Source organism: Chelmon rostratus, chromosome 1 (genome assembly GCF_017976325.1).
Source record: "Chelmon rostratus isolate fCheRos1 chromosome 1, fCheRos1.pri, whole genome shotgun sequence".
In the NCBI taxonomy this organism is placed as follows: domain Eukaryota; kingdom Metazoa; phylum Chordata; class Actinopteri; order Chaetodontiformes; family Chaetodontidae; genus Chelmon; species Chelmon rostratus.
This window is the reverse complement of record NC_055658.1, coordinates 4361714-4374894: the sequence shown is the minus strand read 5'-3', so window position 1 is coordinate 4374894 and position 13181 is coordinate 4361714. Positions and strand designations below refer to the sequence as shown.

At 43.9% G+C, this 13181-nt stretch overlaps 1 protein-coding gene across 1 annotated transcript in view; it reads left to right on the top strand.

Moving 5' to 3' along the window:
- tshz3b (teashirt zinc finger homeobox 3b) overlaps positions 1-12784 on the top strand; it is a 37431-nt gene extending 24647 nt beyond the window's left edge. Inside the window, exon 2 of the mRNA XM_041936300.1 lies at positions 8595-12784. Within this exon, the coding sequence (XP_041792234.1) occupies positions 8595-12250 (3656 nt within the window). The 3' untranslated portion in view covers positions 12251-12784. The remainder of the gene's footprint in view (positions 1-8594) is intronic.
- The last annotated feature ends 397 nt before the right edge of the window (positions 12785-13181 follow it).

The window sequence follows — 13181 nt, the reverse complement described above, 5'->3', positions numbered from 1 at the left end:
TTGATCTTTCCTTAAAAAACTGTCTTTGAATAAATGGCCTCTACAGCGCCACCTCCAGAGATATCAGGGGTACTTTTTCTGATCATTTGTGTACATTTTGTCATTAAATTAACAATGCATTAATTGTGTGATATGCTGCATGTGCGTGCTGTGCAGGTTTGGACTGTGGCCACCTTTTCTTATTTCAATTCAAGCACTGAATTTTTGGCTAGCACACTATGTTTCACAACTTTAAAACTGAGAATATTTAACAGCGTTAACGGTAAATGATGAGCAATCTTAAATTAGGAAATTGAGTTTTTGCTTTTCTTTTTTTTGTAAGTGTCAAAGAATGCACAAAATATGACACAGAAAAGGCTAGTTAATGCTAGTTGTCTGCTACAGTTCACATCAGTGTACTGGTATCGATGAAGGTGGTGCTCTTTTCACTTAAAGAACTAGTTTGCACGATTAGCTGGAACTGAAGAACTGAATACCTGTCCTTTACCAAGCGTGCAGGAGAAATGAAATGCGAAAGGCGCTCTCTAGAGCCAGTGTTTGTTTGTCCCTTCTGGCCTACCGTAGAAACATGGCAACATGGCGGACTCCCTTGACGAGGACCTGCTCCCTCTGTAGATATAAAGAGCTCATCCTCAGGTCACAAAAACACAACAGTTCATATTTCCAGGTGATTATACAGTAATGAAGTTATATTCCGTCATATTTTGTAAAAAGTTTCCCTGAAATCTTACACACTGTGGGCCCATACTAACATGTGGACTTCCTTTAACATCACATTTAGCATTGATTCCCTGTGTGGTCTGGTGGTCACTGGAGCATCAGAGTGCTATTTGAAATGTGTTTTAGTCTATGATATCTCATACTGTTCATTGCATTCAGTTAAAAGATAATTAAGAATATTTTTTTTATTGGGCTCACAACACACTCTGAAGATGCGGAAGAGGTTTCCAGCAGCTAATGCATGTTGAGTGTTGGTCCAGTCATCATTTCACCTTTGGTGAAATGTGTGATGCAGCAGAGGAGGGTCGTCTGGATGAATGGCTCTGTAGCACTCGTCACCTTTAAAAGCATGCATTCTTTTTGGTTTTTTCCATTTGTCACAAAAGTCATTTACATGTCCACCTTTTGATTGATTTCATCCACCTTCCTTTTGAATTAGACAGTAATCTTTGTTTTTATACCATTTCACTGTTACAGCTCCTCCATAATTAGCGAGTGGCTTTACAGCCCGAGCGAGGTCACATAGAGGCTCAATGCTACTGATGACAAGTATGTGTGTGTGTGTGTGTGTGTGTGTGTGTGTGTGTGAGGTGTAAAATATTCACCTCTCTCATGTGTGTTTACGGTGCAAAGAGTCAGACATAGCTGAAGTTACTGACTTGATAATTAGCTGGCAGAGTTTTCTTTTTTGTAAATAACCAAATGATTGCTTTTTGACTACACGCTCACCACACAGCTATATCTGCTTTATTAAATAACTATAGCACACATAAATACATCACACACATACACACATAGACACTGTCACGTTTCCATCACTTTTGGGGACATTATCTAGACTTGCATTCATTTCCTGGAGACTTCCCCTAACCTTAACCAAAGTCTACCCTAAAACTGGATGATTTACGTTATGGGGACTGGTGTTTTGTCCCCATAAGGATGACGAGTCCCCATAACGTGACTATATAAACAGATTTATGTCCCCACAGTGTGAGCAATGCACAGCCACACGCACTCGCTCACACACACGCACACACGTCAGTGAGTGTGTCAGCAGCTCTCTTGTATTGGCTCTGTAACAGCACCATGTAAATACATTGTCAGCAGCTCCCCAGCTGAGTGGCATGGGGAGATGATTAGCCAGGCTAACACCATTCACACACACATACACACACACACGCACACAAACACTTACAGACATACACAGTCGCGCTACAACAGCGTCTGTGTTTGTGAATAATCGCAGTATTTCAGTCTGTTGCGCGGTGCTGCAGCCACAGACAGACACACTAACTGTTGCCACTCCAAATCTAATCTCCCCTCTCTCATCCTCCCTCTCCTGCTTGCTAACACCACTGCCAGTATGTGCTGTATATGCTAATATTATCTCAGCTTTTTGAAAGGCATTTTGCATATTTCGGACTATCGTGCTGTTCATTACCACTTATCAGCATGGAGCTAGTTCCACATAAAAATAACTCATAGAGTGCATACAGATACAGGCCTGAGAAAAATTTAAAATACATTTTAGAGGGATACAGCTAACAAAAAAGAAAGTAGTATCTAACAGCCATCAGTGAAATATGACACAAAATATATGTAGTGAAAATCAAACTGAGTCAAATTTTAAGAGGATCTGTTTGATAGTTGTGATTTTTATTTTCACTTGCTATTTCCGCGTTATTTAAAGGTACAGTACTGCTCACAAAAAAAATCTACAACATCTGCAACTAAAAGCCTTTACACATCGCAAATGTGATGAATAAATGGCACAAAATACCAAATACTTGCTTGTGAATATTTAACATCAAAGCCGTTCATACTGGCAGCGATGTGAATTTGCGACAGTCGCAACACTAATAGTGATAGTGCAACAATGAGAGGTTCAAATCGGTTTGCGTCAGCTCGTTCTTCAGAGTAAATGATGATTTTGTCCTCCTCCTCAGAGCCTTTGAGAGAGACTCTCAATGGCTCTGCTCCTCCTCGCTCGACAAAAGAAGAGGAGATTTTGGGTACATCCCATTTGTGCCGGGAGAGTGAGAGGAGCGCCTCGCCCACATTACACACACACACACACACACACACACACGCGCGCGCAGACAGACAGGGAGCACAGGAGACACGAGGGAAATGGGAAACACAAGAAACACAAGGAATAACTGGTAATGACTTGTGTCCTTTGTCATATAATACAGGCAGATGAGAAACACAATAAACAAGTCTGCCATTGGGAGTTGTGACGTGACGTCCGTTCCGCACAACGTGATTGGACGATGCCTTTATTCATGACGCGAAAGCTCAGACAGCTCCTCATTCAGCAGAATATTTATGTTAGGTGTGAAAGTATTTGTCACAAAAAGAACAATAACTGATGTTTTAATTGCTGGAAGAAAAAAAATGCCCCCAATGTGTAAAGGCCTTAAAACTGCAACAAAATCTGCTGTGAAGGCACAGCAAAAAAAAAAAAACTGAAAAATAAACACAAGTCATAATAAATTTTATTATTATAGCTGCATATTATTTTATTAATGTTTTTTTTTTTGCCAAAGTTTGACTTTTATCCAGATCACTTTAACTTCCTGTCAATCATTTGACACTGCAAAACTACAGTTCATACTTTACAACATACTGGTTTGTTTCAAAGTTGCAAGTTGCTTCAAAATGTCTCAAGCAATTTATGAGTATAAGATGTAATTTATGCTTATTCATTTTATTCCTATTCATAGTCATATGAGAACAACAGAGTAATGGCAGATTTTTGGCCTAAATCTTTTCCGATTTATTATAGTGCTGTCACTAGTTAATGAAGTGACCACCAAGGACACATCAGAAATCTCTGTCTGATTCTAAAAGCACTGTGAATTACATTTAAAATGCTTCGAGAAGTATTACAAGAATATTCAAATATTTAGCAGGTAAAAAAGCATAAAAGCTGTAAAAGTACTGCAATGTTACATTTGATTATCACAGGCACATTCTAGTTTTCATTGATATTTGTGCTGTGACTCATTATGTGCTGTGATGTTTCTAGCAACGCGGCGTGCCAGTGAAGAAGTAATTAGTGCGTCATTTTCCAATGATACTGTAAATATGTTACACGTCTGGTGGGTCATGGAGCTGGTTGAAGGAAGAGCTACATTCATCAGGCGTCTGGGTCGATCGAACACCTCTAGGGATCGATAGCACGCCTCACCAATCCCAAGGCACTCACTGCAGACAGCCATGCCCCTTTAACCACCCTCGCTGCACACACACACACACACACACACACACACACACACATACACACACACACACAGAGAGAGAGAAGCCATCCCACCAATTTGTCTGTGTATGTCAAATCACAATAATTAAGCATTATCGATCTCAGATTCAATTAACTTCATTAACGTGGGTTGCACTGGTGATTGGGGAGGGATGGAAAGAGGGAGGGAGTTGAGGGTGGAGATTATAGGATCTCATCTGGTGGGGAATGGCAGGGGGTGGATGCACATTACACACAAATATGTATAAAGACACTCACACATAGGATACATGGGAAAAAACAGGTGGCTTTCATCGCAGGCCTACAAGTGTCTGCAGCTTTGTCTCAACAAAAAATATTGGCCTCTATGAGACTGATGTGGACAGTCTGTCCCTCTCTGCCCCCCCACCCCGCCACACACACATGCACACACGCACACACACACACACACACATTGAAACTGCATGGTCCAAGCAGAAGTGTAAACAGACAACTCTGACGTGCCTGTGTGTCTGATAGGGCTGTTAAGTGGTTATATAAGCATGATAAACTGTTTCCTAACATCACAACATCTGCAGAGTGCATAAGTATTTCCTCACTTTCCACACACAGGAATACGGAGACATAGCTCAGAATCACGGCTTCAAAATCTTTCCAAGTATTTTGACATGACAGTGAATCAAAAATTTTCATTTACTTTCATTTGACTGTTTATTATTAGAATTATTCACTATAATAGCAGGGATTAGTAGTTTTGTTCAGATGTCAAGAATCATTTCCAAGCCTCGCTCTCCCAGAAACAACTGTGGCGTTTGCCTCAGTTTCAAAATCGTCAGTCTCTCCTTGCCTGATGATTAGATCAAACCACCTCTTCCACCCTGCTGACAATTCATCTGGAGCTCTCTCTCTCTCTCTCTCTCTCTACTAATTAAAAGAGCACCTGTATACCTGGTGCGTCTGTCCCAGGCCTCTTCTACTCCAGCTTTTTTATCTGTGTGTTCATGTGTGTCATGGGTTTCTCCATATTTATCTCAGTATCTGGGGTTATAGTGTTTTGAACCTCACAGCCTGGACCGAAGCCAGTGGCCTTAGGGATCATCTCTGCATGTTCATGTTTGTGAGTGAGTGTGTGTGTGGCCCCGGTCTTGACTTCCCTCCGAACCCCGCCTCCCTCCTCGTCCTCTTCTCCCCTCAGTCTGTTCTTCTTCCACCACGTTTATTCACGTCTCCTCCGTCCTTCTTCTCGTTGGTTTGCACTGTAAATTCTGCCGCAGCCTGATTTGACTGCCTTAGCTAAAACATAAAAGCAGTAATGGATAAGGTTTAATGTGACCTTTTTTCTAGCCTGCATTCTTCACACATAATCACAATGTGTGCGCGCATGTGTGTGTGTGTGTTTGGTGTAAAGTTAGTGTATTTATTCAATGCATTTATCACAATAACAAATAAAGCTACAGCAATCTGACTACACAGAACAGGCTTTGCATCCATCCTGATTGAGATTTTGTGAAAGCTACTTGGCTGGCAGAGAGGTCAAGGGTTGAAGTAGTATAAAAGTAAGTAAGTAAAGTTGACTGAACCTACTAAAAAATGGGTCTTGGCCTAACCATCAACAATTCCAATATTACTGGCTCATGAATGACTACATAATAGAATAATATCTATTTTAAATAATTATTAGTGGTAATATTAATTCATTTTGGGACACAGTGAGTGGGAATGACACTGAGGTGGTTGAGCTCATCTATCAGGGCTGTTAGACAAAAAAGGTTGGGAACCACTAGTGTACATTACAAAACACAAAAGCTGCCCTTTGCAATTGCCAGCAAGCTTTTGGTGGACGGTGACATGCTGAAGGAAGCCACAATGAACAGTCGTATTAACTAAAAAAGACATTGTGGCGAGGATATTGGATATTTATATAAAAATTGAGACTGCTGGAACTGCAATCAACAGGGTATTTATTTTATGATGTCACAAAGCAATGCAGAGGGAGCTGCAGTTGAACCTAATCTGTCATTGCAGCATATTCAGTGCAAGCCATTGTATCAATTTATTGTAACACCGTACCTGTTAAATGTCAAAATGTTTCCGTATTTCAACATCCTCTGCTTTAAACAAGTCCAGAAATCAGTCGTGCGCTTCATGCTCCATGTAGGTGGATGTAGCCTACACACCGAGGTTTCATTCAGCGCACACCGGTCTTGCTGGCAAGCACTATTTTCTCTCTGATCCCCTGCATGTGTCTCTATACATATCACATACTTGCAGGTACACAGATGGGCACCCACACACACAAACACACACCATGCTCTTATCACACAAAGGCAGCTAATTTGAAGTGGAGTGTGTACGTTGTGTTTTAAAGGAGATTTCACATTGATGTTTGGCCTTGATGAGAGCGCCGGGCTGCTGTGTTCGGCTGCTTCCTCAGCCAGAGCATTGTTCTCTTAAACAGCTGTCGTTTTGGCTGATTCAGAACAGATGGCATGTACATGTGGGTTTGCTCGGCTGCACGTATGTGCGGGCGGGTGGATGTGTCTCCGAGACAGAGTGGGGGAGAGAGAGAGAGACGGAGAGGGATAGGGAGAGATGGGAAGCTTTGAGAAAGGGCGAGTGTGTGCTAGTTTGATATCCATAAATGTTAAAACATGCAGCGAAAATGGAACATCAAGGCTTTAAAATAGTTGCACTTGAATGAAATAAAAGACAAACAACAGTAACTCATGCATTGTGGAAAGGGGTCATGTGACCTTGCAGTTTTTGAATTGCACACAACAGCATCTAATATACAATGTGTTTCATATGGATCCTTTTTGTTAGACTGAATGCTGGAGCAGACTGCATGTTCAACAGGGAAAATCCTGAAATCGCCTGAAGGCAAAGAGTTGTTAGACTACAGCAGTTACAGTACAACTGGTGTGTGTGTGTGGGGGGGGGGGGGGGGTGTGTGTGTGTGCCAGTTTGTGTGTGGGATGTGTGCTGGGGCTCTGGGATATCTGTGTCTCTGTGCATATGTTTGTCCCACGGCGATTTTGTATCATCGCCGATGGCAACCAATGGCCTGACAATGACAGAGACTCTCTGTGTTGCTACTGATGCAGTGCTTAGATAGGAGTCGGCAACAGCTGAAGTGTGTTGTTGATATGGGTGGCAGGTTATGTAGGTATTACTTTTGGAAGCCCATATTTTCCTGTGTTTTAAAGCCCTTATTTTCTCTAAATCGTAGGAATGATTTGGAGTTTTGCTTTCAACCTTTTTACCTTGTGTATATTTTTTCCTTTCAGCTGTTAATAAAGTATTTTACTGTACATTTCCAGCGTAGCTAAAACATAAATTTTGCCTTTTTTAAATGTATCTAACCTCTGTGTGTCTTTGGAAGTGGTAGATTGCGATTGAATATGTGCTTCCATGCCACACCCATCCCACTGACCGGCTTACTCTGTGTTTACATACCAGCTTAGATGAGTGATGGGCTGTTTCAGAAAGGAATGCGAGGCACAAGGCCACTGACGTTCACACACACACACACACAGGCTCATCCTCTTTGCCAGTGTAGTTGCTAAAACAAGAGGTTTGTGTATGCATGCGCCTGTGTGTGTGTGTATTGTTATTCTGAAATCCAGCCTTAATCACAAAGTGCGAGCATGCGGCATTTCTCATCTCATGTTGTTTTATCCTTTTGATCGACTTATTAACAAAAGAAAACATTCATAGATGTACAAAGAGGCGAGACTGTGATTTGTCTTGATACATATTTTCTCTGTATGATTTCCATTGTATTATACTTAAACTAGAGGGATTTGAATATAAATTGAAAGCCTCAAGCCCACTCCCTGAAGCTAAACTGTAAATAATAACTCTAAACTTTTTCTAATCTTTGGTAATTGAAGCAAATGGGTTTTGCGGGGAGAGATTTGTTGCAGGCAAACGTACATACATTCATTTTTATTTACGAGGAGGCGAGGGCTGAGCAGTGTAATGAGTGAAAATGCATGCTTAATTTAAATGGCGAGTGTGTCTGTTAGGGAATGCATTAGAGTCTGCAGAAGAAGCGTAAGACATATTAATTGACAGACAGGAACCGCTGTCTCCGAGGTTGATACAAGTAATTTATTACTTCAGAAACGAATGCCACCGCCAGAATGTGCTTCATTAATTTCAAATTTAGTTTTAATTTCAAGCTGTTGCCCCTTGAGAAGAATAAGGTGGCAACTTCTGTTTGAAGAGACATTTTTCCCCTCTCCCTCCCTCCATCTTTCTCTTTCCATCCTCCATCTCTCTCTCTGGCTGTCTCAGATTTTCTGCAGTACAGAACAAAGACCTGGGGGTGGAGAGAGAATAGGAGGGGGTGGCAACTTGATTCCAATTTGAAAACAATGTCAATGTAAAAGGGGAAAGTTAGAACAGAATTACCACAACAGTTTATGATAGGAAATACTGTGAATGTCATTGGATGATTGCTCTGTTTCCTGTGGAGAATGTGTGAGTGCCGGTATCTTGTATTTCTATCAACTCTCTGCTCGGTGAAGAAACAGGAAGACGGAGTTGAGAATCTCTATCATTAGATACACTGTCAGCGTGGTTCTAACAAGTCTGTCTTTGTCTTTCTGTGTCTCTGCCTGTGCAGCATACGTTCCTGAAGACGAGAAGGAAGCAGCCCTTTTGGATGAAGATCTGGATGGAGATGACTCAGCTCAGGAAGGGGAGGAGCCTGCTGCCAAGTTCCTATGTCAGGACAAGGACTTCCTTCTCAAGGACAGGCCAGGATCCACTGGCTTCCATGACTCCCCTAACGCTGCTGACTTCTCTGGTCAGGAACTGGACAGTGAGTCTCACCTGAGCGAATCCAGTGACAGAATGTCTGATTTTGAGAGCTCCTCACTTAAAAATGAGGACGATGTCCTACTCTCTAAAGACCCCTCAAACGCCCTGTCTTCCTCCTCTGCCATGATGGCTGCTGCCAATGCTGTTGCCCAAGTAAGTGGAGAAGAGGCCATGTTAGCCACAACAGGGTCTGTGGCTGACAGCTTGGAGAAGATGAAGGCCATTTACACCTCTTTCCTGACCAACTCTTATTGGTCCACACTGAATCTGAACCTGAGCCAGGCCCCTGCAGAAAAACCCCCTCGCAGTCACAGCAGCAGCAGTAGTAGCAGCAGTAGCAGTAGCTGTGGAAGTGGAAGCTATGACTGGCATCAGACAGCCATGGCTAAAACCCTCCAGCAGGCTTCACAGAACCACCAACACAGACTGGGCCTGGTTCAACATCCCACAGTGGCTGTATCCACAGCATCTACAGAACCCAACCTCTTTAGTACCGTCCAGCTGTACCGGCAGAGCTCCAAGCTGTATGGCTCTATATTCACTGGTGCCAGCAAGTTCCGCTGTAAGGACTGCAGTGCGGCCTACGACACACTGGTAGAGCTCACAGTGCACATGAATGAGACAGGCCACTACCGCGATGATAACCATGAGACAGATGGTGAAGGTGCCAGGCGGTGGTCAAAACCCAGAAAGCGTTCCTTGCTAGAGATGGAGGGGAAGGAAGATGCACAGAAAGTTCTGAAGTGCATGTACTGTGGGCACTCCTTTGAATCCCTTCAGGATCTAAGTGTCCATATGATCAAGACAAAACACTACCAGAAAGTGCCTCTGAAAGAGCCTGTTACACCAGTGGCAGCTAAGATTATCTCCTCGGCTCGAAAGAGAGCCCCTATAGACCTCGAAATCCCTAGCTCACCTGACTCTAATGGAGGCACCACACCTAAGCCCGCCTCCCTCAACGACTCTAATGACATACTCCAGAAGGTGACCAACCCCTACATCACACCTAACAACCGGTATGGACACCAGAACGGTGCCAGCTATGCCTGGCAATTTGAATCCAGGAAGTCACAAATCCTCAAATGCATGGAGTGTGGCAGTTCTCATGACACACTGCAAGAGCTAACCGCTCACATGATGGTGACAGGACATTTCATTAAAGTCACAAACTCTGCTATTAAGAAAGGCAAACCAATTATAGAGTCATCCACCCCAGCCCCCACATCCAATTCAACAGCTGAAGAAAAGGTCCAGTCCGTGCCCTTGGCTGCCACAACCTTTTCCCCTCCACCTGCCCCTGTGCCTCCTCCAACCAGCATCTCCCCGACTGCCATGGTTGTGGACATAAAAAAGGAAGAGAAGGAGGAAGAATGCACTAAAGAGCCCATCATCAATAATGGCAACAATATCAACAAGGAGAAGAAGGCAGGAGGTGAGGAGGAGGCCGAGGAGAAGTTTGATATTTCTTCAAAATACACTTATCTGACTGAGGAGGATCTAGATGAAAGTCCAAAAGGGGGTCTTGACATCCTGAAGTCATTAGAGAATACAGTGACCTCAGCCATCAACAAAGCCCAGAATGGGGCGCCGAGCTGGGGTGGATATCCCAGTATCCATGCTGCCTACCAGCTACCAAACATAATGAAGCTGTCTCTAGGCAACTCTGGGAAGAGCTCTCCCCTTAAGTACATGTTCCCTGGAGGGGAGATCCTCTCTCCCACTGGTAAGAGCCAGCCTCTGATCTCCCCTTCCAGCTGCCAGACCTCTCCGCTGCCAAAAAATAACTTCCATGCTATGGAGGAACTGGTCAAGAAAGTGACGGAGAAAGTGGCCAAGGTAGAGGAGAAAATGAGAGAGCCCAGTGGTGTTGTGAGGGGATCTCCTCTGAGACGTACCACACCGTCACCTTGCAACAGTGAGGCAGGGGACTCAGCACGAGGAGAGTCCCCCAAAGAAAACAGAGCAGGAGGCTGTAATAAAACCCCTGAGAATACGAGCGGAGTGGAAAAAGTAGTAGGTGATGGAGGTGGAGCCAATCACAAAGATTCAAATGGGGATATTTCCATAAAGGAATCTGTGGAGAATGGAGTGGAGTCCACTGCGGTTACTTCCCCCCTGCCTGCCTCCCTGTGTGGCAGTACAGCCATCATCACAGACCATCCACCTCCAGAACAACCATTTGTCAACCCTCTCAGTGCACTGCAGTCAGTAATGAACGTCCACCTGGGGAAGGCCGCTAAGCCTGCCCTGCCCTCTCTTGACCCCATGAGCATGCTGTTCAAGATGAGCAACAGCCTGGCAGAGAAAGCAGCGGTGGCTGCGTCCACCCCACCAACACAGACCAAAAAGCCCAGTCATGACCACCTAGACCGCTACTTCTACCAGCAACATGTAAACAATGACCAACCCATTGATCTCACCAAAGGCAAAAACGCTGACAAAAACAGCAGTAGTGGTTCTTTGGGTTCAACAGCTCTCTCTTCTACCACCTCCACCCCGTCTTCAATTTCTCCCTCCTCCACTGTCACTATGACCAAAGCCTCAGCTGCTGTAGCTTCCTTTATGGCCAGCTCCCCTTTGAGAGAAAATGCACTGTCAGACATCTCTGACATGTTGAGGAACCTGACAGAGAGTCAGGCTGTCTCCAAGTCCTCCACACCTACCAGCCTGTCTGAGCGCTCCGACGTTGAAGGTGTCACACAGGAGGAGACAGAAGACGTTTCACCAGCCCAGAAACGTAAAGGCCGCCAGTCCAACTGGAACCCTCAACACCTCCTCATCCTACAAGCCCAGTTTGCTTCCAGTCTGAGACAAACAACTGATGGGAAGTACATGATGTCAGACTTAAGCCCACAGGAGAGAATGCACATCTCCCGTTTCACTGGCCTCTCAATGACTACGATATCCCACTGGTTGGCTAATGTCAAGTACCAGCTTAGGAGAACCGGTGGCACCAAGTTCTTGAAAAATTTGGATTCAGGCCACCCAGTGTTCTTCTGCAGCGACTGCGCCTCTCAGATACGCTCACCATCCACCTACGTCAGCCACTTGGAATCTCACTTGGGCTTTCGCCTGCGAGATCTGGCCAAGCTTTCTGGGGAGCAGCTTCTCAGCCAGATATCGCAGCAACATCATCAACAACGCCACACCAAAGGACTATCTGAAAAACTGCTTTCTAATCTTCATCCATCCAGCCACCCTTTACCTTCCTCTCTACCCACATCCCTACCGTCTCCCTTACCCATCTCCCTGCCCTCGTCCTTAACCACCTCTCTGCCCTCAACTGAATCCCCATCACCCTCCCCCGACAACGACGACGACAGTGGGGCCATGCACCAGTGCAAGCTTTGCAACCGGACTTTTGCGAGCAAGCACGCAGTCAAGCTTCACCTGAGCAAGACTCATGGGAAGTCCCCCGAGGACCATCTCATGTATGTGTGTGAGCTGGAGAAACAGTAGCACTGACTGTGGACAACGCTGCATTCTTTTGTAATGGCTCACTCTCTCTTGCCCTGTCTCTCTTAAGCATTTCACTGACATTTCTTTCAAAGAAGAGAAAGGATAATTGACGTGATGAACTGCACAAAGATGACATACAACTACTGCTTTGAGTTTTGGCACATGGTTTTAAATTTTGTGTTGTAGCAGTTGTTTTTTTTGTTTTCTTTTTCTTTTGTTTCTATGTGAGGTAGACTCACTCTGGCCCAAGACAGGACAGGAATAGTGACTTTTTTTTCAAAACGTGCAGATCGGGGGAAGATATAGATGGAAGACAGAGAAGATATACTATATGAAGGTTTAAAAAAGAGATTCTAAAATGAAGTGGTGCATATTTTGAAACTTGTGTAAATGGAATTAAGGTCTTTTATATTTTGGCATCACTGGGGTGTGATAAGCTGCATGCATAAATGAAACAGTTTAGTTAAACATTTTATAACTAAATCTGGTGCACTTTCCATGATTTTTTTTCTATTTTTATTGTCCGGCTCGCGCTGTCTCTTTTTTTTTTTTTTTTGTGCTGGTGCCAGCATTTAAAATTTAACCCTCTGAGTACGTCAAAGCACTTCTACACCTAAGATCCAAACACAATTGACTCAAGATTTGAGATTGGAAATTATCGGAGCTATTGTGAAAATTAGATGGGCAGTGTGTGCATTGTGTGTGCATCGCCTGTTCCCCGGACATACAGTATGTTGAGTCTAATCCTAGACATGAAGGCGTTTTTTTAAAAGGAGATTCTCTATTCACTCCAAGGCTCACATCTTAATGTGAGCTTAATATTTGTCTGAGAGATGCTCGCAGGACTTGACACAAGCATTGTAGCTATGTGGTAAGAAAAAAACAAAAAACAAATCTGAAGTCTTTTACTTTGGTTGATCAGGGGCCTATA